The following is a 25,877-nucleotide window of genomic DNA, read 5'->3' on the forward strand; positions in this document are numbered from 1 at the left end:
TTAAAAATATTACTATTAGTAAGTCCTATATTATATTGCTTTTGTAATGAAAAGTATAATGGTCTTAACTAATAGAATATTTTAAAAACCATTTCATTACAGAGTGCCTACTTTTCCACTTTGAGGAAAAGCACTGATATACAAAATATACAAGCCATTTTGTGTCTCGTTAGAGGATCTATCATGTAATTGTTAATAAACAGGGATTTGGGAATGAAAGAAACCTGCATTCAAATTCTCACTCTGCCCCTTCCTGGAAGTGTGACCTTGAGCAATGTTTTTCACCTTTCTACACTTCATTTTTATCATTTGTAAAATGGGGATAAGGTTGTTGTAAGGATTAAATAGTATTTTGATTATGTTTATAATATAGCACCTGACATAAAAATCAACCCTAAGTATTAACTGCCCCCCAACTCCACCCCCTGAAAAAAAATTCACTAATGCTCACCTCCAGGATCTCTATCTGGATTGTATTCTAAGGCATTACTACAGATTAGATCAATATCTCTCAAATAGTCTTTCACAGTCAGATACTTGTGTAGATCAATTTTACTGATTACAGATGAAAGGTCCATTGGTTGCTTTATTACAGTGACATAATCAGGAACCTAAAATTCAAGCAAATGATCAAATCACAAAATTAACTCTAAACATAACATGTGACTCAAGTTTCTCTGCTAGGCAATACAGGAGATAGAGAATAAATACGTAAGAGGTTATGATAATATATTTAACATAAAACCTTTGACTTGATCTAAGGCTGTTATTGGTTTGTATTTGTTTCCTATCCTTGGGCAGCTGTATTCTCCAGTAACAGCCTATATTCTTTCCTCATCCAATTGCCACCCATCCTTCAGGGCAACTTAAGACCTGGCTCTCCAGGTCTCTTCCAACTGTGCAGGTCATAATAATATCATGCCTGTTATCCCCAGCACTTTGGGAGGCTGAGACAGGAAGATTGCTTGAGGCCAAGAGTTTGAGACTAGGTTGGGCAACATAGCAAGACCCTATCTCGACAAGGTTGCAGTGAAAGATGATTGTGTCACTGCACTCCAGCCTGGGCAACAGAGTGAGGCCCCAACCCTTACTACAAAAACAAAACAAAACAAAACGAAAAACCAAAAAACAAAAACAAAAACAAAAAAACAAAACAAAACAAAAAACCCCACACAACAAAAAAAGGGCTGGGAATGGTGGCTCATGCCTGTCATCCCAGCACTTTCAGAAGCCGAGGCAGGTGGATCACCTGAGGTTAGGAGTTTGAGACCAGCCTCGCCAACATGGAGAAACCCTGTCTCTACTAAAAATACAAAAATTAGCTGGGCGTGGTGGCACATGCCTGTAGTCCCAGCTACTTGGGAGGCTGAGGCAGGAGAATTGCTTGAACCTGGTAGGTGGAGGCTGCAATGAGCCGATATCGCGCCATTGCACTCTGGCCTGGGCAACAGGAGCAAAACTGTGTCTCAAAAAAATAACAAACAAAATAAGACATTCTCAATTACTTCTGGAATGTTTAGGTTGGGGAGACAAAGTTAATTGTCTGCAGGAAAGGAAAATGTGTTACCCTGCTCTTAAAGTCTCCATGTGCTTAGGACGCTAATCCGGTACATGTTTCCAAATAGATAAAACTAGTTCAGAGTGTAGGCAGAACCACATAAACTCTTCAAATATCCTTTGATTGTGAAGCATTATAGCCTAGAATACACTTGATCCAAAGATTAAATAAATACCTCATCAGGGTCAACAGGCTTAGTAAACACTCGGAATCGTTTGTCAATAGCAAGCCTATGCGTAACATTTCTTAAGAAAATCCTCAGTTCTCTAAATGTATCTTCTTCTTGTTCTTCTAGTCGTTTCACTTCTTCTGCTGTCAGTGATCTTGGCTCAGGTGGTGGTGCTACTGGGAGTACCTCCAAAGCCTGCAAAACTTCACATGAATGGAAGAGTTTAGTTATTGCTCCTCCATAACACTGAGGGTTAACAAGTGATTTAGTGAAAACAGAGTCAGGACTGGAGGGATTATCTTCCTTACATATGCAAGGAATCCAAAGATTTGGAATATAAAAGTACTACCATAATCTCTAACCCTACATCCCCTCTAGAAATCATTAGCAACTTATAATTTGGAATGCTAATTCCTACAAGTCATTACCTCTGTTCCATTTTAAGATAATTTAAGAGGCGGCCAGGCACAGTGGCTCACACCTGTAATCCCATCACTTTGGGAGCCCGAGGTGGGAGGATCACGAGGTCAGGAGATCGAGACCATCCTGGCTGACATGGTGAAACCCCGTCTCTATTAAAAATACAAAAAATTAGCTGGGCATCGCGGCATGTGCCTGTAGTCCCAGCTACTCAGGAGGTTGAGGCCGGAGAATGGCATGAACCCGGGGGGCAGAGCTTGCAGTGAGCCAAGATCGTGCCACTACACTCCAGCCTGGGTGACAGAGAGGGACTCCGTCTCAAAAACAAACAAACAAACAAATAAACACCCAAATAATTTAAGAGGTTATTAAACTTTGAAATTGCATTATTTCCAGGACAAAAATATTCTAACTATAAAAAAGCCTTCTTTACTAGTTTTGAACTAATGAAAATGTATAATATGTTTCAAATATAACAAAAGGTTATTTTGTTTAAATAGATATCCAATGAGTACTCAGGATTAAAAAAAGGATTATTAGAGTCCTGCCACAATGAGCTGACAAACTACTAAGGGAGTAAGAGGCATAATTATATAATCGTAATGCCATATTAGTAGTATTTTAAAAGTATGACAGGTCATAAAGGCAGAAGTAATTCATTTTGCCCATATAAGTTAGGAAAGGCTTCATAATAAAGAATAAATGAGGTATACTAAAAGGACAAGTATTTAGCCAGGTATGGTGGCATGAGCCTGTAGTCCTAGCTACTTGGGAGGCTGAGGTGGGAGAATGCTTGAGCCCAGGAGGTTGAGGCTGCAGTGAGCCTCGATCATGCCACTTCACTCCAGTGGGTGACACAGACCCTGTCTCAAAAAATAAAAATAAAAGAATAAGTAGTTCTTTAGACAGAGATGAGGGATAGAGATAGAAGCTTTACTAACAAGAGAGCAAGAATTAATAAAATAGTGAAAAGGTAAAATTATGTTACATATGGTTTAAAGATAGTGTTTTATAAGAAAAAATGTGGCGGTGGAGGGCTGAGCAGAACACAAGTGCTCAAAATGAGCTTAGAAAGATAGATTGGGGGGGCCGGGTGTGGTGGCTCACACTTGTAATCCCAGTACTTTGGGAGGCTGAGGCGGGTGGATCACGAGGTCAGGAGATCGGGACCATGGTGAAACCCTGTCTCTACTAAAAATACAAAAATTAAGCCAGGCATGGTGGTGGGCGCCTGTAGTCCCAGGTACTCAGGAGGCTGAGGCAGGAGAATGGAGTGAACTCAGGAGGCGGAGCTTGCAGTGAGCCGAGATGGCGCCACTGCACTCCAGCCTGGGCAACAGAGCAAGACTCCATCTCAAAAAAAAAAAAAAAAAGAAAGACTGGGGCTATACTATGAAATACCTTGTGTACCTTAAGAACTTCAGTCTATTTTAATGGGAAGTATAGAGAGTTTTAAGCAGCAGATGCATCAACCTCATGACTGAGGTTTTGAGCTTGTGTTATCAGACATATGTCAATGCCATTAACTATTTCATTCCCATTTTCTCAAAATTATTAAATATTAACTTTGATATAGAAACTAACCTGCTTTCTTTTTTGATATAGGAGGCTTAGCAGCTTGTTTTAGAATTAAATCTTCAAAAAATTTTGTCCGTTCTTCTTTACCCGGTAACTGGACATTAAAAATCTCTCCATAATCACGGATAAACAATTCTTGCACCTTAAAAAAGAAAACAAATGCAATATATATCATATATACAGATGATCCCCAACTTACAATGGTTCAATTTACAATTTTTAGACTTTTCAACAGCATGAAAGTGGTATGTATTCAGTATGTCCCTCCACTTACAATTGGGTTATATCCAAAAAACCCATCATATGTCAAGGAGCATCTGTCCAGTATATACACAGATATATGCAGTATATATACACACATGCATATGAAATGCATGTGTTGGTCGGGTACGGTGGCTCAAGCCTGTAATCCCAGCACTTTGGGAGGCCGAGACGGGTGGATCACGAGGTCAGGAGATCGAGACCATCTTGGCTAACACGGTGAAACCCTGTCTCTACTAAAATATACAAAAAACTAGCCGGGCGAGGTGGCGGGCGCCTGTAGTCCTAGCTACTCGGGAGGATGAGGCAAGAATATGGCGTAAACCCGGAAGGTGGAGCTTGCAGTGAGCTGAGATCCGGCCACTGCACTCCAGCCTGGGCGACAGAGCAAGACTCCGTCTCAAAAAAAAAAAAAAAAAAAAAAGACATGCATGTGTCAGTCATTTAATACAATAGCAGGTTATTATACACATATTTTTAATGACAAGCTAAATTGTATATTTTTTAAACAAGTCTTTAAAGAATGTTAGATTTATGTATAAACCAGGTTTACAAGAGATTAAGGAACTAAAAATCATGAGAACTCAAGAATCCAAACTACAATTAATAAAGGAACTAACTTGATATTTTACTTTTTTCATTTTCTTTTTTTTTTTTTTTTAAGAGACAAGGTCTCGCTCTGTCACTCAGGCTGATTGCAGTGGTACAATTGTAGCTCACTGCAACCTCAAACTGGGCTCAAGCAGTCCTCTTGTCACAGCCTCCTGAGTAGCTGACACTATAAGCACGCACTGCCACACTCAGCTAATTTTTAAACTTTTTGTAGAGATAGGGTCTCCTTGTGTTGCCCAGGCTGATCCCAAATTCCTAGGCATAAGTGATCCTCCTGCCCTGGCCTCCCAAAGTGCTAGGATTACACGCATATGCCACTGTGCCTGGCCCTGATACTTAAAAAGTCTGCTGAGATCAATTAATTAATTTTCCCAACCCCAAATGAGATGAGATATAAGAAAGAGCAGTTGTTCAAAAAGAAAAAGCAAGCAAACAAACAAAAACCAAAATATAAAGGCCAGAAGTTAAGTGTGGGCTACAAGAGAAATATTGGAAACTCAGTGGACTGCTGGTAAGAATGTAAAATAGTATAGCTGCTGTGGAAAACAATTTGGTGGTTTCTCAAAGTTTAAACACAGAATTAGTATACAATGTGGCAATTCCCCTTCTAGGTATACCAAAGAAAACTGAAAACAAAAACTCAAACGAGTATTTGTACTCCAGTAATCATAGCAGCTTTATTCAGAAACGTCAGGAGGTGAAGATGACCCAAATGTCTGTCACCAGATGAATGGATACAAAATGTGGTATATACATACAATGGAAAAGTATTCACCCTAAAAAGGAATAAAATTTGGACACAAGATACAACATGGATGAGCCGTGAAAACATTACACTAAACAAGATACAAAAGACAAATACATATTCAAATTATGAGGTACCTAGAATAAATAATTCACAGAGACAAATTATAACAGAAGTTACCAAGGGCTGTGGGGAGACAGAAATGGGGAATTACCGTTAATAGGTACAGAGTTTCTGCTTGGGATAACAAGAAAGATCTGGATAGTGGTGATGGTTGCCCAACATTGTAAATGTATTTAATGCGACTATACTACATGCTTAAAAAAGTTGTTAAAATGATAAGTCCTTTTTTTTTTTTTTGAGACAGGGTCTCACTCTGTCACCTAGGCTGGAGTGCAGTGGTGCAATCTCGACTCACTGCAGACTCCACCTCCCAGATTCAAGCGGTTCTCCCACTTCAGCCTCCCGATTAGCTGCGACTATAGGTGCACACCACCACGCACATCTAATTTTTGTATTTTTTGGTTGAGATTGGGTTTCTCCAGGTTGGCCAGGCTGGTCTTGAACTCCTGATCTCAAGTGATCGGCCCACCTCGGGCTCCCAGTTTTGTCATGTATATTTTACATGTGTAAGCTAAAAAGTAGACTAGAAGATACTAGAAGCTGGGAAAGGTGAGGAAAAGAAGGAAATAGGGAAAGATTTGTTAAAGGATACAAAATTACAGTCAGGAGGAGTAAGTTTTTTTTTTTTTTTTTTGGAGACAGAGTCTTGCTCTGTCACCCAGGCTGGAGTGCAGTGGCGCAATCTTGGCGGCTCACTGCAGCCTCTGCCTCCTGGGTTCAAGCAATTCTCCTGCCTCAGCCTCCTGAGTAGCTGGGATTACAGATGCTTGCCATCATGCCTGGCAATTTTTTTTTTTTTTTTTTTTTGTATTTTTAGTAGAGACAGGGTTTCACTATGTTGGCCAGGTTGGTCTCAAATTCCTGACCTCAGGTGATCCACCTGCTTTGGTCTCCAAAAGTGCTGGGATTACAAGTGTGAGCACTGTAAGATGACTATAGTTAACAAGATTACATAGTTCTAGGATGGGTGTGGTGGCTCATGCCTGTAATGTCAAGACTTTGGGAGGCCGAGTCAGGCGGATCTGAGGTTGGGAGTTCAAGATCAGCCTGAGCAACATGGAGAAACCCCTTCTCTACTAAAAATACAAAAATAAACCAAGCATGGTGATGTGTGCCTGTAATTCCAGCTACTCAGGAGGCTGAGGCAGGAGAATCACTCGAACCTGGGAGGTGGAAGTTGCAGTGGGCTGAGATCATGCCGCTGCACTACAGCCTGGGTGACAGAGCGAGACTCTGTCTCAAAAAATAAAATAAAAATTATTCTAGTCAGGGGTTTATAAGCATAGTTTTGTAGACATCACATGTTCAAAAATATCTATTTGTTCTCTCATGCAAATGCTAACTTGGTTGGACAGAAAATTATAGGTCAAAATTATTTTACTTCAGAACACTGAAAATATTGCTCTACTATCTCCTTAGCGGTCATTGTTGCCAATGAGAAAATAGAAGCAATTTGACTTTCCTTCCTTTCTAGTATGCTTTTTCTTTTGGAACATTTTTGGATTTTTCTCTGTACCTTTGGCATTATTTAAGTGATGTTATTTCTCATACTTGGAACACATGGGGCTTTTAAATCTTAAGAAGACTCATAGTATTCTTTAACTGTACAAAATGTTCTACTGTGTGAATATTTTCTCCCTAAACTTCTTGTTTTTATCTCCCATAAATCCCATGAGACCTTAATCTATCTCCTCCATTTGTTTTAATTTTTTCCTCATACTTTTCAAGTCTTTGTACTTTTGTATCACATACTTAAGAATTACTGGTCTTACGATCTTCCACTTTGCTAATTTGCCCTTCATCTGGGTCTGCTCCCTTCTCAGCCTATAAAAAATTTTATTTCCTTTTTACACGGGTTGTTTCATTTATAATGTCTCCAATCGGTTCTTTGTCACAGTTTGTGTTGGTGATACATGGATATTATTCATGAGGTTGTCCTTCCTCAAATGTTTATTTATAACTACGTGTTTGCCTTTTAAATCTGTTTGCCCATAGGTGCTATTTCTGTTTATTCTAGCTTCTCCCTCCAGTGACTATGAAAGCTAGTCTATAATGGAAGCAGAAATGTGCCTACAATTTGTCTTGTGGGCACAGGGGCTCCCCATTTCTCCTGATATCAGCAGCCATATATAAGCCTGTTAAATTAGTCCTGGGGCACAACCACACTGCCCTAGCTGAGGACAAACAACCCTGCTGACTGCTGCTTGGTATAGGGACTAGAAGTGAAGAAAGTCAATTACCCCAGGGTTGTCCAAATGCTGTTTTTGTTTTGTTTTGTTGTGAGACAGGGTCTTGCTCTGTCACCCAGGCTGGAGTGCAGTGGCATGATCTTGGCTCACTGCAACTTCTGCCTCCCGGGTTCAAGCGATTCTCATACCTCAGCTTCCCAAATAGCTGGGACTACAGGTGTGCGCCACTATGCCTGGCTAATTTTCATATTTTTAGTAGAGATGGGGTTTCTCCATGTTAGCCAGGCTGGTCTCAAACTCCTGACCTCAAGTGATCTGCCCGCCTCGGCCTCCCAAAGTGCTGGGATTAGAGGTGTGAGCCACCACGCCCGGCTCAAAGGTTCTTTCAACTCCTTCATAGAACTGATCCTCAGCTAGAAATCGCTCTTGCCTTTCAAAGTAGTTCTTTCATGCATATGCTGTGAATTGTGGTCATCTTCATCAATGTAATCCTCACTACTTTGCGTTTCATGGATTCATGAAAACTCCAAATCCACTAACAGCATTCTTTCTCATCTTTCCATACTGGCCTGAGTGGGTCCACTTGTGCTCATGCATATAGACAGTCGTTTTCTGACTGCAGTTTTGAGATGGACAAATTTTAATGTGGCTAATAATGGACTACACAGTATTTCTCATATAGTATAGTCTAATATTATATCAATGGTATCACTAAATCACTGAAAACTTGCTTATTTGCATGCTTATGGACTATTCATTTTCTAAAAATAGGCAATTCCTAGTCCCAGGCCCATTCTCCCCTACTTATAGAATGTGGTATTAAAATATTTTACCCAATTTGCAATTATAGACTTAGAAAACATTATCCTAACAAAAAAAGTAAGAGAAGCTATCTTTTAAGAAAATAATTTTGGTACAGAATTTCCACATTCTCAATAAAGTTTCCCCAGATTAAACTGATTACTTTTTTCAACCTCCCCACATCCATACAAAGTTCACCTAGTCTGTCTGTCTTGTTACCCAGAGCATAAAGCCATTATCTTTATTTCAAATCTCAAAATGATTAATAGTTTCAGTTGATAGAAGCAGCAGCCAGTAATACTATGGCTAACAATCTTTCTTTCCACTGTGTTAATCAGAACACTGCTAGAGTACTTCATTCATTCTGGCTCTGGACTTCCAAAAGAACTAGAAAAAAAGAAAGACATTCAGGAGAGTGACTAGAATTTTGAAGAAACTACAACCTGGTGTGCTGTGTAACAAAGTCTACTACTATTACCACAATCTGTATTCTTGTTCTTTGGGCACACAGCTAGGTCAGATTTCCTAGCCGTGCTTGCAATGAAGTATGGCTATGTGACTGAGCTTTAGCCAGTGGAATATGAAAGGAAGTGATTTACATCACTTCTAAGTCAGGCACAAGCAAGAGCCTGTCCTTTCAGTTGACTGGACTGAAAGCGACCTGGAAGGCTACATGATGAAAATAAGAAAACAGGCCAGGCAAGGTGGCTCATGCCTGTAATCCCAGCACTTTGGGAGGACAAGGCAAGTGGATCACCTGAAGTCAGGAGTTCAAGATCAGCCTGGCCAACATGGTGAAACCCCATCTCTACTACAAATACAAAATTAGCTGGGCATAGTGGCGGACACCTGTAATCCCAGCTACTTGGGAGGCTGAGGCAGGAGAATTGCTTAAACCCAGGAGGCTGAGGCTGCAGTGAGCCAAGATAGTGCCCCTGCACTGTCAGTCTAGGCAACAGAGTGCGACTCCATCTCCAAAAATAAATAAACAAACAAGTAAATAAAATTAAATATCTTTCAGCCTGAGTGTTTGAATGACTGCACAGCAGAAGACAAACTTGCCAATGTAATCAACCTGCCTAGTATTGTTAAAGTGAGTAAGAAATAAACTTCTACTTTATTAATAGCCCTAATGAATATACCATATCCTGTTTAATGTGAAAAAGGCCTGGGTTAGCAAGACAGAAAAGAGTATTCAAATATACAAAGACTTGTCATGATGAAGATGTATTAGTCAAGTTCTATATGCAATCTGGGAAATGAATGGAGATTAAGAAGTGGAAGATTTGTGCTCGCTTCAGCAGCACATATACTAAAATTAGAACAATACAGAAGGTTAGCATGACCCCTTTATGGTTTAAAAAAAAAGAAAAAGAAATGAAAGCCTCCCTCAATAAGCTGGATTTTTAGGAGTCAGAGGTAACAAAAAGAACTGTGTAGAAAGTGTTTCAACATAGGTAAGATATCCACATAAAGGCGATACAGTATGAAACTAGATAATTAAGTAAACTGGAAACCTTTAAGGACCTCCCCCACTCAAAGAGTTTATAATATATACTTAATATTCATTTCCTAGCTTATTTAACTTGCAGGTTTTGTAATCAATTATTATTATACAGAGTCACTGGGGACATAATCTGGTCCCTTGATAACCTTGGCCTCCTTTCCTCCTACATTGCCCTTCTTGCTATTTTTCCAAGCTGCCAGACACAGATCTGCCTCAGAGCCTCTGCATTTGCTTTTTCCTCCGCTAGGACCTTTTGTCCCTCAGCTATTCCAATAGTTCACAACCTTACCTTTTCCACGTCTTTCCTCAAATATCATCATCTTTTTTTCTTTTTTTGAGATGGAGTTTTGCTTTGTCGCCCCGGCTGGAGTGCAATGGTGGGATCTTGGTTCACTGCAAACTCCACCTCCTGGGTTCAAGCAATTCTCCCACCTCAGCCTCCCGAGTAGCTGGGATTACGGACACACATTACCACGTCCCGCTAATATTTTGTAGAGACAGGGTTTCACCATGTTGGCCAGGCTGGGCTTGAATTCCTGATCTCAGGTGATCCGCCCACCTTGGCCTCCCAAAGTGCTAGGACTGCAGGCGTGAACCACCACACCCGGCCAAATATCAACTTCTTGCTGAGGCCTTATCTAGCCTATTTAACACTGCAACCTACCCATACTCTTTTGGTACTCCTTAGCTAAATCTTTCTCCACAACAATAGTTAGTATTATAAATTTTTTTTTGTTTGAGACGGAGTCTTGCTCTGTCGCCCAGGCTGGAGTGCAGTGGCCGGATCTCAGCTCACTGCAAGCTCCACCTCCAGGTTTACGCCATTCTCCTGCCTCAGCCTCCCAAGTAGCTGGGACTACAGGCGCCCGCCACCTCGCCTGGCTAGTTTTTTGTATTTTTTTTTTTAGTAGAGACGGGGTTTCACCATGTTAGCCAGGATGGTCTCGATCTCCTGACCTCGTGATCCACCCGTCTCGGCCTCCCAAAGTGCTGGGATTACAGGCTTGAGCCACTGCGCCCGGCTATAAATTTTTTAAAACTTCTCTCCCCCACTCAACTAAAATGTTAGCCCTATATGTGTAAGGATATACATTTTTGTCTATCTTAGTCACTGTTATATCTCCAGTGCCTGGAACCATGCTTGGGAGAAAATAAGCACTCAATAAATATTTCTTTAATAAGTATTTGAGCTTATCTTCCTACTAGTGTACTAAAAAATGTAAACCAATTTTGTCGAAGGTGTGGAAAAAAACATTTAACTAATTCATTAAAATACACAGAAGCCTACAATATGCTTGTTATGTGCTCTATGGATACAAAGGTAACAAAAAATAGTCCCTAATTTCAGGTACTTTACTTTCTGATGGGGAAACAGAGTCAAGCAAATTAATATTTAATGGCAGGAGGCAATACAAATAAAGTAGGAAAAGGGAAAAGAGTATGATGGGTAGAAGAGCTATTGCTATTATTGAGAAATTCTGATCACAGAAGGCCTCCCTGAGATGATATCTGAGCAGAGATTTGAGAAAAATAAAAAATGATGCCAGGCAAATACGTAAGAGTATTCCAGTCAGAAGCAGCATGGCCTTTTGTTCACTATTGGCAGTTGTCTAAATGGGCACAAACTTGAATGAGTAATTTAGTATTGTTAAAACTTGTAAATGTAAAATACTCAGCTACAGCTATTCCACTTCTAGGAATCAATGCTAGAAAAATTCACATACTAGTGTTCATACAAACTAAAATACAAGGATGCTCACTATAACAGTTCAGTAGAAAAAAATCTGGAAAACAACCAAAAAACCTATCAACAGGGCTTTGGATAAATAAATTATACTACATCAAAAGTGGAAAAGCCATGCAGCTCTTAAAGAGACTTTAGCACTAACAAATACATGAGACACATTTATTGAATAAAGCAAATTGCAGAATAGTATGTATCATATAATCCCAATTTTTAAAAACTTTTTTTTTTTTTTTTTTTTTTGAGACAGAGTCTCACTCTGTCGCCCAGGCTGGAGTGCAGTGGCTCACTCGGCTCACTGCAAGCTCCGCCTCCCAGGTTCACGCCATTCTCCTGCCTCAGCCTCTGGAGTAACTGGGACTACAGGCACTCACCACCACGCCCGGCTAATTTTTTTGTATTTTTAGTAAAGACAGGGTTTCACCGTGTTAGCCAGGATGGTCTCGATCTCCTGACCTCATGATCCACCCGCCTCAGCATCCCAAAGTGCTGGGATTACAGGTGTGAGCCACCGCGCCCAACATATTATCCTATTTTTTAAGAGAAAAAATTTATGTATCCTTAATATATACATACACATATACATACACCATCTTACCCAATGAGCACATATACCAAATAGTTAACAATGGTATCTTTAGCAAGAAAACTTATCCTTTTATTCACTTCTATAGCATTTGAATTTTTTCAGTAAGTTATGATTATTTTGGTACAAACAACTCTCTTCTTAAAAGTATAATGACTCTCCCCCACATAAATTACCTCTTCTGGCAAAGCAGAATGGGGTTTGTCAGAAGTTGCAAGTAGTAAAACTGGAGCAAATGAAGGAATATTCTGTAATAATGTGGTAAATGTGGCTTTAAGTGTTGGTCCAACTATTTCCCACCACAAGTGGATATGAGGAACATACACTATACTTGGTGCTGTTCTCTTAGCTTCGCGAATCACCTAGTAGAGCGAGAACAAAACAAATTCAGTTAGAGTCAACATGTTAATAATGCTACTTCTATTAGTCTGAAACAATGTTTAACCTCCCAGAAATAACATATAAAGTCCTCAAGTTTTTAAAATGCTCCTCCAAAATCCCACAACCTTATTTTTAAATGCTGTTTAAAAGTTTCATTTTTTTGAAAAGATAATTTCTTCAAGCAACTAGAAAATAGTTGGAGAAATCTAGATTTTTCTGTCGTAATCAAAAGTAAACAAAACTACAAATATAACATATTTTTATATTTTAAAAATGTTAACATAGCCAGGCGTGGTGGCTCATGCCTATAATCCACGCACTTTGGGAGGCCGAGGAGGGTGGACTGCCTGCCTGAGCCCAGGAGTTCGAGACCATCCTGGGCAACATGGTGAAACCCCATCTCTATTAAAATACATACAAATAAATAAATAAAATAAAATAAAAATAAATTTGCTGGATGTGGCGGCATGCGCCTGTAGTCCCAGCTACTCAGGAGGCTAAGGCGGGAGAATTGCTTGAATCCTGGAGGCGGAGGTTTCAGGGAGCTGAGATTGTGCCACTGCACTCCAGCCTGGTGACAGAGAGAGACTCCGTCTCAAAAAAACCAAAACCAAAAACAAACAAAAGTTAATATACAAATACCAAAAACACGAAAAGCAGAATATCTGAGTACTTACTAAGGAGCAGTCACCATTTTAAGCACTCTACTCATTTAATTCTCACAACAGCCATATGAGGTAAGTATTATTATCTCCATTTTCCAAATGGGGAAAATGAGAGAGATCTAACAACTTTACTAAGGTCACAAAGATATTAAGGGTGAATGTGGGATTTAAAGTTATTCTCTTTAATGATTAAGCAATCATGCATAATTCTGTTTTGTAAACCTGAAGTTACAAATCAGAAAGACAAAAAAAACACAATGCAAAAAAATGAGGCAATTTTAGCTTTTATCTCCAAAAGGCTGTTTTGTCTTATAGTTGAGCACCAACAAATTACCTGGGCACATGTTTCTTCAGGGGATGTAGCACTAACTCCAAAAAGAACAGGAATGTCTAATGTATATACAGTAAATTTTTCCAAAGCATGAATGACAGCTGGTGCCAAGTGAGAACCTTGCCCAAATCCTGGTTCTCCTACTATCAGTATTCTTGGTCGAAAAGACATAGGTTGGTAACAAGCATTTCTGAAAGAGAAATCATTAATAAGCTATATTTTAGAAAAAACAGTTTAAAATTTCCCCCTAAATTGTCAATTATAAACTTTCATAAGTAAAATGTCTTGCCAATAAGGCCAACCAATCATAACATGGTTCACATAGTTTCTGGAAACAACTGATACCCAAAGCTTTTTAGGAATATTTTTATAGACTGTAATTTCTACTATTGTGACAACTATAACAACAAAAAATTTCTGGTAGTTTAATTTAAATAAAAAGCAGATTGGTTAGCATTTTTTACTTTTTTAACCACATCTATTTTTAGAAAATTTACACACGCAAAACATTGATTTGCAAGAAAAATATACCTATTCAAATGAAGAAAATTAAAATTGTCTTTTGCCTTATGAGAAGATTTCTGAGAAAGTCCATTGTCATAAACTGATGGAACATCATCATCACTGTAAGCCAAGTCACTTTCTAGCAGAGGACAAGAAATATCTATAAAACCAAAAAATTGCACATTAGTAACTTCTGGATTGCAAAGCAAATCTTTAATGCTTCAGTTACCAAGTTAGCATACTTCAATTAATTTTTTTCAAAGAATCAAAAGTATTTCTGTAGATATGAATTAATAAGTAAATGTAAAAATGCACCCCAAACTTACAGCAAATTAAGTTAAGGGCAATCCATGGGTAAATTTCCTTCAAATATCCCAGGTAAAGCCTTACCAAATTTTTCTCAAGAGATTCTTTTACAAATAAATATTTCTGGTATGTATGAAACATTTCACTTTACTGATTATAAAAACTAACTTTAAATGGTCAATCAAGTTTTATACCTGAGTCTAATGTTTTATTTGTTCTGAATTCTGCATGTGGAAATACTCTCTGCAGGGCTTCTAAGATCTTGTCAACAGTGCTTTGCAGGAGTGGTTTCACAATGGTGGACAGTGCCTGCCCAGGTGATGTCACAGCTCTTTGGGACGCTGGTATCATCTTTTGCATAGCTACCTCGAAATCCTTAGCTGAGATATTAATTGAAGAGAGATCCAACTGTAGTTTCTCACTAGTGGTATAGATCTGTGGGTAGCGTCGTCGTAGAGCACATAAAGCAGCTTCAGCACATATTGATTTAATATCTGCTCCACAGTATCCTATCCAAAGCAACCAGGGGAAGAAAAGAACCAGCCGACCAAACAAAGAAACACAAAACTCTATTAGCATGACCATGGTTAAAAGAAAATTAAAAATCAGCCTCGCAATATAGTTAGCAAATATTTAAAAGTAGTAAAACCAAAATCTCTTCTACCCAGTAAACTTATCAGGTAGTAATAGCCAACAACAATCAATCAACTTTTACGAGTGCAATAACACAAGCACTAAGTATAGCACAGAGGTCAAAAGCAAGAGTTTTAAAATCACACAGACTAGATTCAAATTCCAGTTTGTAATTTACTAGCTGTTTGACCTTAGAAAATTCACATAATGCTCTCCAGCCATTTCTTTATCTGTAGAGATACTGCTACCTACATCATAGGAATGATGTGAAAATTACATGAAATAATATTTATAGAATGCTTAAAAGGATGACTAAAACATAGTCAGTAAAGAATAGCTATTATATTATTATGATATAATAATATATTGTATTTTATACAATTATATTATTATTTACTCTGCCTCTTATGGCCAATTTGTCAAATATCTCTATTTAATACCAAGACTTCGTGAGAAGAAAATGCCACAAATAAGAGATAAGAAACAAATATAACCTTGTATTTCTTTATTAGTTTGGTGCAAAAGAAATTGTGGTTTTTGCCATTACTTTTATAGGCAAGAACCACAATTATTTTTGCACCAACCTAATACAACTTGTTTCATATTTCAAATAAATGTAGTATTTATTTTAATTGCTTAAAACAATGTTTACCAACACAGTTTTCTGCTAGCTCTTCTAAAAATGTGTCCAGTGGTTTGGGATTCCAATCCCTGGTGTGAATCTTTAGAATCTCTTTTCGAGCCTATGAATAAAAACAATTTAATTTTTTACAACTATAATAATAAATGCTATTCAGATTAATTTCAATTAAAAATACTTTTTATTACCTAAAATTTTAAAGTGATCAGTACTTAATATTGGCCGGGTGCAGTGGCTCACACCTGTAACTTTGGGAGGTCGAGGCAGGTGGATCACTTGAGGTCAGAAGTTCAAGACCAGTCTGGCCAACATGGTGAAAACTACTCTCTGCTAAAAATACAAAGATTAGCTGGGCGTGGTAGCATGTGCCTGTAATCCCAGCTACTCGGGAGTCTGAGGCATGAGAACTGCTTGAATCCTGGGGGCGGAAGTTGCAGTGAGTTGAGATTGTACCACTGCACCCCAGCCTGGGTGACAGCAAGACTTCATCTCAAACAAACAAACAAAAAACTCAATATAAGCAAAATATGAAAGTGAAAATAAGAAAAAGGATGTACTTTTTAGAGTTTAATGGACTTGTCTCATTATTAAACATATTTGCATTTATAGCACTAAAGTTATACTGGTCATAAATATAAGTAAGAGAAAATAAGTAACTACTAAAGTAGCTATTCATTCTGGTGCATGTTAAGAGCTGTTTTTAAGAGTACAGACAGCTCTTCATATATTTTCCTCTTTGGTTCCCAGAAGATTAAGTAGACTTAAAAAAACTTGGTAGGATTATATGATATTCATGAAAAAGCCAAGGCTAACAAACTGGCTAAGGATTAATTACTCATTAAGCCACATGTTCTGAAGCAACACTTAGAACATCCAAAGGCTACACTCAAATTGAAAGAATTTTAAGAGTAATTTTGGGAAGGCATTATTATATTTAAAGAAAAGAATAAAAATTTGTCCGCATTTGAGTTGTTCACTAACAGCTATCACTAGACAAGACCAGGATACAAAACTCAAGAATCTCCAAATTTTTACTACACCAAGACTTATGATTAATAAACAGCAATATATTTTGTCAAAATTTGAGTGACATTAAATTCTTACCTCTTTATCAGGTAGGCTAAAAAGGAATTCTCTGTCAAAGCGACCAGGCCTTCGTAAAGCAGGGTCTATAGAATCTAGTCTGTTGGTAGCACCAATGACCACAATTTCCCCTCTGCTGTCCAATCCATCCATAAGAGCTAGCAGGGTGGAAACAATAGAACTAAATTTTAAAAATAAGAGAGAAGAGATTAATACTATGAACACAGTCTATATCATTCAGTAATATTTCTTCTTTTGGTAAGATTTAATGTATTACACGTGAATAAATTTTCTCAGGGCATCTCACTATATCCAATGGATTAAAAAAATCTATAAAATAACATACCAAATGGCACATAGAAATTGAAATCAATGGGGCTGGGCGCGGTGGCTCAAGCCTGTAATCCCAGCACTTTGGGAGGCCGAGACGGGGGGATCACGAGGTCAGGAGATCGAGACCATCCTGGCTAACACGGTGAAACCCCGTCTCTACTAAAAAATACAAAAAACCAGCCGGGCGAGGTGGCTGGCGCCTGTAGTCCCAGCTACTCGGGAGGCTGAGGCAGGAGAATAGCGTAAACCCGGGAGGCGGAGCTTGCAGTGAGCTGAGATCCGGCCACTGCACTCCAGTCTGGGTGAAAGAGCGAGACTCCGTCTCAAAAAAAAAAAAAAAAAAAAAAAAGAAATTGAAATCAATGGAAAACAGATGGTCGTTAGACCCCCACAAATGAATCCTAGAAGATATTTCATAAAGCATAATTTCACAAAGGAACTTAAGAGTTCCCAAACAATATACAACATCAAAAAGAAAAAAAAGGCAAGGCATGGTGGCTCACGCCTGTAACCCCAGAACTTGGGGGCTGAGGTGGGAAGAGTGCTTGAGGCCAGGAGTTTGAGACCAGCCTGGGCAACATAGGGAAACCCCGTCTCTATTAAAAAAATAAAAATAAAAAAAATAAAGCCAGCATGGTGACATGACCTGGGTCTATAGTCCTACTACTGGGGAAGCTGAGGTTGTACGTAGTGAGCCAAGATTGCACCACTGCACTCCAGCCTGGGCGACAGACAGAGCAAGACCTTGTCTCAAAAAAATAAAAAAGAAAAGAAAAGGAAAAAAAGTGCTGGTAGCACCAGGTAGGACACACAGTATCTAAAAATAATAAAATTTCCATTGTATATACATGATCAAAGAACACCAAAATAAAATAGAATATTCATAAAGCATAACAGAATTTTCATTACATTTTAAACTTTTTATTATAAAGACAGAATAGTAAAATGATCTCCAAATTTCCATCACGAAGCTTCAACAATTATCAGTATGCCTTTTTTGTCTTCACCTGACCACTTTTAAAAAGAAAAATAAAACCTCAGACACACAGTTCAATTCATAAATATTTCATGTAAGTACTTCATGTATGTATTTCTAAGAGATAAGGACTTACAACAAACCCAACAATGTCATCATCCTAAGTGACTAATTCCTTAATATCTAATACCTAATTTTTCCTGATTGTCTCAAAATACCTGTTTACATTTGATTTAATCAAAATGTAACCACACACTACACTTATTTGTCACTCAATTCCTTGACAGTTCCTACTGTGCCTCTTACATTTTTTTCCTTCCATGCCATTTATTTGTTGAAGAAACTGGGTCATTTGGCTTGTAGAATCTCCTTTGCCCATTCCGGACTGGGCTGACTGCTTCCTGATAGGGTCATTTAAGTTGTCCCTCTATCTTTCGTATTTCTTGGAAAGTGGTAGCTAGATCTAGAAGCTTTTTTTTTTTTTTGAGATGGGAGTCTCGCTCTGTCGCCCAGGCTGGAGTGCGGTGGCGCGATCTCAGCTCAGTGCAAGCTCCGCCTCCTGGGTTCACGCCATTCTCCTGCCTCAGCTTCCTGAGTAGCTGGGACTACAGGCGCCCGCCACCACACCTGGATAATTTTTTTGTATTTTTTTTTTTTTTAGTAGAGACGAGGTTTCACCGTGTTAGCCAGGATGGTCTCAATCTTCTGACTTTGTAATCCGCCTGCCTAGGCCTCCCAAAGTGCTGGGATTACAGGTGTGAGCCACCGTGCCTGGCCTAGATCTAGAAGCTTAATGGATGCTGGCTAAACCATTTGGGATGACGTATCATTAATTAAAATTAATGACATATCATTATTTTTAATAATGACATATCATTAATTTGGATATTCCAAATTAATTAAGCAATTACACGTCATTCATGAAACCATTTAAAAAGAAGTTCTAAAAAACTGAGATAAATTGGGACTAAAAACAATTTAGATTCAGGTTGGGATAGTAGCACTAGTAAAAGTGATAAAAGTGCTCCCTTGGATAAGCAACTAATCATCGGGGTTGAGGGTTCAATTTACCCCTCTTTAAAATGAGGAGATTGGTCTAGTATTAGAATCCTAAACTAGTAGTAATGCCCTAAGTTAGATTTTGTTTAGCGCAGGCAATGTCTTAAAAGCATCCAAATTAGCTGGCAAAATTTAAGATACTTAATTTGAACATAAAATCTGAGGGAACAAAATCGATTTTTCACGCCTGGGTAAGCTTCTGCACATCAGTAACAGGTCAGACATAAAAGCAACTGGATATGCTCCTGTGATAGGACATTCAGTCACATTCCCCACCATAGCCCTACTCTTACTACTGGCTTAACATCACTGACCTGCCGACATTTGTTTCTATCATGAGTTAAATCTTCTGTAACCAAGACTTTTCAACCATGCTTTACAACGCACTGACACTCGGAGCAGGTTTATTTTTTTTGAGAGGGAGTCTCACTCTGTCACCCAGGCTGGAGTGCAGTGGTGTAATCTCAGCTCACTACAACCTCCACCTCCCGTGTTCAAGTGATTCTCCTAATTCTCCTGCCTCAGCCTTCCAAGGAGCTGGGATTATAGGTGTGCACCACCACACCTGGCTAATTTTTTTTTTTTTCCAGTAGAGACAGGGTTTCACCATGTTCGCCAGGCTGGTCTCAAACTCTTGACCTCAAGTGATCCGCCTACCTTGGCCTCCCAAAGTGCCAGGATTACAGGTATGAGCCACTGCGCCTGTCCACATTTTTTATTTTTGTACTATATAATAGGGTTCTACTACCAAAGAAAGGAACTATTAGCTTATAAAGTTTCTTTTACCATTTAACATTCTATCTCTCACACATAATACCACTCAGGAAATAGCATGAAATGTTGAAGTGCCATCAAGCAAGTTTTACCTATGAATCTGATCTTGCCTGCTTGACCGTACTGGAGCCAGACCATCGATTTCATCAAAAAAAATAATTGATGGGCGCATCTGATAGGCCTAGAAAGTAGATTGAGTGGTCATTTGTTAGCATAAACAGCCTCAAACATGTAGACTTAATATAAACCATTTTAATCAATTTTCATTCAAACATGCTTACCAGAATTTATAAAGCTGAATATACACTATTTCAATCAGCTTTTCTTCAAACTTGCTTACCAGAATTTATTTATAATTTTTCTTTTTTTAATAGATGGAGTCTCACATTGTCACCCAGGCTGGAGTGCAGTGGCGTGATCTTGGCTCACTGCAACCTTTGCCTCCTGGGTTCAGGTGATTCTCTTGCCTCAGCCTCAATTTATTTATAATTTATAACTATTTATAATTTATAAATTTAAATGTAAGTTCCAATAACTGGGTTTTAAGAATTCAAACTAAATTATAATGACATATGGTTTAATTTTCAATTGCATTTTCGACTAGAAGTCTTCAAAAGACATACTCCACTGGTTATATACCTTAGATTTCATATAGCTATCATTCCTGGACACACAAAAATATCTACTGAAGACTACCTATGGAAACAAGACAAAGAATAGAAGACAGTGACATAGTCTTCCTCCATGACAGGATGGGAAAACATTATTTAGCAAGATGCCACAGTTTTTATCCATTTCCATAAACATAAAATTAAAAAAGAACCTCAGGAGAGTTCCAAAAAGAGATTTAAAAGCATTTGCAGCAATACGCCTCAGGAGATCAGAATGTATTATCTCACAATGTACTGTCAATACAATCCGGGATATGAAAATGAAAGCCGCCCCAGGGCAGAACTAGTCTCCAATTCCCATACTGAGCCATAATTCACTACTACTGTCTCGAAATATGAGATTACCACTCTCTTCCTAGGCATGAGACCTAAGACTCCAAAGAACTAAGATCCAATTATTTCTTTCCCTTCTTACTATAAAACTGTTCACTGTAGGTCAGTGTCATCTCGACATATAAAAGAAAATAATCTAGAAAGATTACATATTTAGTCTAATTCTTTTGGGTTTATTTAGAACACTGATTAAATGTAAGAGTTATCTAATCCTCACACACATCTGCCTAGATTACAGAACTATCCAGATATATAAAATTTTAATATCGTACCTGATCAAACAGCAATCGTAGCTGTCTTTCAGATTCTCCTACCCATTTACTTAGACAATCAGCACCTTTCCTCATGAAAAATGCTACTCTTTTATCCCCTTGACTGCACTCATTGGCAAGTGCTCTGGCAACCAGAGTCTTTCCAGTTCCAGGTGGCCCATAAAACAAACAACCTCTGTAAAACAATACGTTAACATTTTAGTATTACATTTAAAAAGCAGACTTTTAAAACAAAAATTAGAAACCAATTTCATGATTAATTAGAAAATTAAATGTGTAAGACAACTGAATTATTGTACAGTTTCATGCCACAAAGCACAACTTAAAACCTGAGAGTTAATACTGATACTGTAAAATTAATATTGAAACTGTAAATAAAACTCTATTTGAAACATTTTAACAATTCATTCATCATGTTCATATTATCTCACCTTGCATATGGAATCACATATCACAATCATGTAATTCAATTTGTATGGGGGAAAACTTAGGTTGCAAGGAAGAAATGTGAAAGAAAATTCAAGAAATTTCTTTTTAATTTACTAAATTACTTTAACTAGGCACGTCCAACATTTCCTGTAAGAAGTAAATGTTATTTAATATTAATAACTTTCCGCGTTATTTTTAGAGATGGGGGTCTCACTGTCAGCTAGGCTGGAGTGCAGTGGCATAATCATAGCTCACTGCAACCTCAAATTCCTAAGCTAAAGCAATCTTCCTGTTTTAGTGTCCCAAGTCACTGGAATCACAGGTGTGAGCCGCCATGCCTGGTACTTTCTAATTTTTTTTTTTTTTTTGGAGACAGAGTCTTGCTGCATTGCCCAGGCTGGAGTGCAGTGGTTCCATCTCGGCTCACTGCAACCTCCGCATCCCGGGTTCAAGCAATTCTCCTGCCTCAGTCTCCCAAATAGGCGGGACAACAGGTGCCCGCTACCATGCCCAGCTAATTTTTTGGGTATTTTTAGTAAAGATGAGGTTTCACCATGTTGGCCAGGCTGGTCTTGAACTCCCGAACTCATAATCCACCCACCTCGGCCTCCCAAAGTGCTGGGATTACAGGCGTAAGCCACTGTGCCTGGCCACTTTCTAATTTTTTTAATTACAAAATTTAATTTAAAACCTACCAATGTTTACCTGTGATTGACATATGGTACATTACTTATTTATTTATTTACTTATTTTTTTGGAGATGGTGTCTCGCTCTGTCACCCAGGCTGGAGTGTGGTGGTGCAATCTCAGCTCACTGCAACTTCCGCCTCCCATGTTCAAGCAGTTCTGCCTCAGCCTCCCAAGTAGCTGGGACTACAGGTGCACGGCGCCAGGCCTGGCTAATTTTTTGTATTTTAGTAGAGACGGGGTTTCACCACGTTGCCCAGGCTGGTCTCAAACTCCTGAGCTCAGGCAATCCACCCGCCTTGGCCTCCCAAAGTGCTAGGATAAAGGCATGAGTCACCGTGCCCGGCCCGGTATATTACTTTTATGATGGGGGAAGTTTATTAACTTTTAAAAGTTTATTTAAATTATTGCTTCTATAAAGGTGATTCAGAGAGAAAAGTTGTATAATGAAAAGGGAAAAGGGAACTATCGCTTAAAAATGGGTTAATAAGGTATAAGAACTATAAGACGCAAGAGTAGCACAGATTTTCAGCTAAAATTAAAAATATAATTAAATTACCTTGGGGGTTGAATTTTAAATTTTTCAAAGACTTCTGGATAAAGTAATGGAAACACCACCATCTCTTTTAGAGCTGCTATATGACTAGACAGGCCACCAACACTATCAAATCGTACCTGGTAATGGAAGCGAACATTTACATTCTTAGATTTGGAGTCCAGATTAAAATGTCACCCCACACCTTAACTATACCTAACCCATACACAATGAATTAATAATACCTTAATTGTGACCTTAAGATTAACAAAAAACGTCTTTAAAGGTTAGAGTTTTGACTGAAAAGAAAAATCATCAGTTCCTTTTTTTAACTTTAAAACAAAGCACATTATAGATCAAGCATATGTTTCAAAACAGAATACTCACTGAAGAATCTAGTTGCATTGGATCAACATCGGCAAGGCTTGCTCCAATTTTCATTCGATCTTTATACATGCCTTTTAATTCATCTTTTCGGAAATTTAGTGGGAGGCACCTATTTAAAACCACACAAACCCATCAACTCACCCTCCTTCCCAAATTCCATGTTTGAATATAAACATTTAAGTTAAAAAAAAAAATCTAAATTTTAACTGGAGCAATCTTAAGATATGTATTTTAATTTCCTAATTTTCTGTAATAGGTCCAGAACTTAAGTGTTAGAAATATTTATATCTGAAGCTTTATTATGAAATTAAAGACACATGATGAAATAAAAATATCAAGATGCCACAGGCACTGTAAAGTGATTCATGGTGGTGAAATCAGATAGTACCAACCTACATTTTAATGGAGGTGTCTAACATAGACAGGGTATTTACCATTTGCCAGACACTGTTTTAGTTTTAGGTGCTTTACATGGATTAAGTCAATAAATTCTCACAACAGTCTTATGAGAAAGGTATTATTATTTTTCCCATTTTAAAACAAAACCAAGACATAGAAAGATTAACTGATTTGTCCAAGATCACCCAACTAGTAAATGGCAGGGCCAGGAATCAAACACAAGTGGTCTGTCTCCAGACCTATAACAACTCTGCTATAATACCTCTCAGAAAAAATATTCACAGTCTACCAGCATTTGGATCCAACATCAATCCTCTCAAGCAAGTTCCCTAACTACTTCCTTTTTTGTTGTATTGTTTTGTCTTTTGCATTTTTTCTGAGACGGAGTCTCACTCTGTCACCCAGGCTGCAGTGCAATGGCGTGATCTCGGCTCACTGCAATCTCTGCCTCCGGGGTTCAAGCAATTCTCCTGCCTCAGCCTCCTGAGGAGCTGGGATTACAGGTGCGCACCACCAACACCCGGCTAATTTTTGTATTTTTAGTAGAGATGGGGTTTCACCATGTTGGACAGGCTGGAAGTTCCCTAACTACTTTCAAAACTATTCAAAAATAGTTATGGCCAGGTGTGGTGGCTCACGCCTGTAATCCCAGCCAAGTCACTTGAGGTCAGGCGTTCGAGACCAGCCTCACTTCTACTCTACTCTGAGTGACAGAGTGAGAACCTATCTCTATTTAAAAAAAAAAAATTCCAAGCACCTAAGCACTGCATTTTCATTTACTCAACCACATCTATAAAATGTAAATAATCCTTGCTCTATCTCCCTTAAACAATTATTGGGAAAATCAAATAAGTTGGTTAGTATATGTGAACTTATACGACAAGGAGTTATGAAATGAGTAAAGCCTTCCATTTTCCTTAAGAGTTCCTCAGAACTTATCATTATTCTAAGAAAAAAAAATACATGAAATGAAAAAGAAAAGGTTATTTCCTTAAGTCACTGTTTGACCAGAACCACTGTGGGCCATATATAATGATTTGGCAAGCGGGCCAGGCATGGTGGCTCACAGCTTAATTTCAAAGCTTTGGGAGGCTGAGGCAGGTGGATAACTTGAGGCCAGTAGTTCGAGACCAGCCTGGCCAACATGGCGAAACCCCATCTCTACTAAAACTACAAAAATGAGCCGGGTGTGGTGATGCACACCTGTAGTCCCAGCTACTCAGGAGGCTGAGGCAGGAGAGTCGTGTGAACCCGGGAGGTGGTGGTTGCAGTGAGCCAAGATCGTGCCACTGTACTTCAGCCTGGGCAACAGAACCAGGCCTTGTCTCAAAAAAAAAATTTTGGCAAGAAATCAGTCATATGTTCTAACCTGTTATTCTGTTTCAATTGTAGGTAATTCTAAGAAGACAGTATTCTAGTTTATACATTAACCTGTTGTGCAACTTTTTAATCAGCCAGTCTATACTTATATCCAAATTATTGTTTTCTTATCAATTTTTAAAAAATGTATCTGTTGGTTTAAAAAGGTATTGATATGGCACTTACCTATTGATAGCCCTATTACGACTCCTTTTCCTCCGCCTCTCAAAGTGCTGTTCATCCTCAGAGGAAGAAGATGAAGTCGAGTCACTACTGTGGATTGCATGCCTTCGCCTAAAGTAAAAAAGAAAATTGAAATCATGATAATGGAGGGCAGGAAAAAGAAAAGGCATAAGAAAAGCATCAGAAATATCTAATGCTCCAAAAAGGTTTATCATAAAATTATTTTATCTGCTGACCCACTGACATAAACTTTGTTGGCGGAATCTTTCAAAGCGAATAAAAGACAAACAACTGAGAGGAAAGGAAAAAAGACTGAGGGCTGTGGCAGAGCTGAATATCAAATGTTCATGAAGACAGAAGGCAGGGTGACTTCTTAGTCTTGACACAAACCAGTTATTCTTGAAGTGAAAGGTGGGATAAAGAGGGTATTAGAATATTTTGGGCTGGGCATGTTGGCTCACACCTGTAATCCCAACACTTTTGGAGACCGAGTAGGAAGGATCACTTGACAGGAGTTCGAGAACAATGCAGTGGGACTTCATCTCAACTAAAAATCATTTGAGCAACTTGGCAAGATTTGGTCTCTACTAAAAATCAAAAAGCTTAGACAGGTATGGTTGTGCACATCTGTTGTCCCAGATACT

At 38.5% G+C, this 25,877-nt stretch overlaps 1 protein-coding gene and 1 non-coding gene across 4 annotated transcripts in view; both read right to left on the minus strand.

Moving 5' to 3' along the window:
* Positions 1-25,877, minus strand: part of ATAD2 (ATPase family AAA domain containing 2) — a 98,567-nt gene that overhangs the window by 15,773 nt on the left and 56,917 nt on the right. For all 3 annotated transcript variants that reach the window (XM_028852900.2, XM_077944007.1, XM_002808487.4), the window contains 14 exons: positions 25,237-25,344; positions 23,293-23,401; positions 22,930-23,045; positions 21,255-21,429; positions 20,071-20,159; positions 16,858-17,017; positions 15,766-15,856; positions 14,675-14,989; positions 14,202-14,334; positions 13,674-13,860; positions 12,470-12,655; positions 3,732-3,867; positions 1,734-1,930; positions 452-611 (listed from right to left, as the gene is read on the minus strand). In XM_028852900.2, coding sequence (XP_028708733.1) covers positions 452-611; positions 1,734-1,930; positions 3,732-3,867; positions 12,470-12,655; positions 13,674-13,860; positions 14,202-14,334; positions 14,675-14,989; positions 15,766-15,856; positions 16,858-17,017; positions 20,071-20,159; positions 21,255-21,429; positions 22,930-23,045; positions 23,293-23,401; positions 25,237-25,344 — 2,162 coding nt within the window. The remainder of the gene's footprint in view (positions 1-451; positions 612-1,733; positions 1,931-3,731; positions 3,868-12,469; positions 12,656-13,673; positions 13,861-14,201; positions 14,335-14,674; positions 14,990-15,765; positions 15,857-16,857; positions 17,018-20,070; positions 20,160-21,254; positions 21,430-22,929; positions 23,046-23,292; positions 23,402-25,236; positions 25,345-25,877) is intronic.
* On the minus strand, positions 15,617-15,713 carry MIR548D (microRNA mir-548d). The gene is given in 1 exon segment (NR_032600.1): positions 15,617-15,713. It is a non-coding gene; the product is annotated as a microRNA mir-548d (primary transcript).

Source organism: Macaca mulatta, chromosome 8 (assembly GCF_049350105.2).
Source record: "Macaca mulatta isolate MMU2019108-1 chromosome 8, T2T-MMU8v2.0, whole genome shotgun sequence".
In the NCBI taxonomy this organism is placed as follows: domain Eukaryota; kingdom Metazoa; phylum Chordata; class Mammalia; order Primates; family Cercopithecidae; genus Macaca; species Macaca mulatta.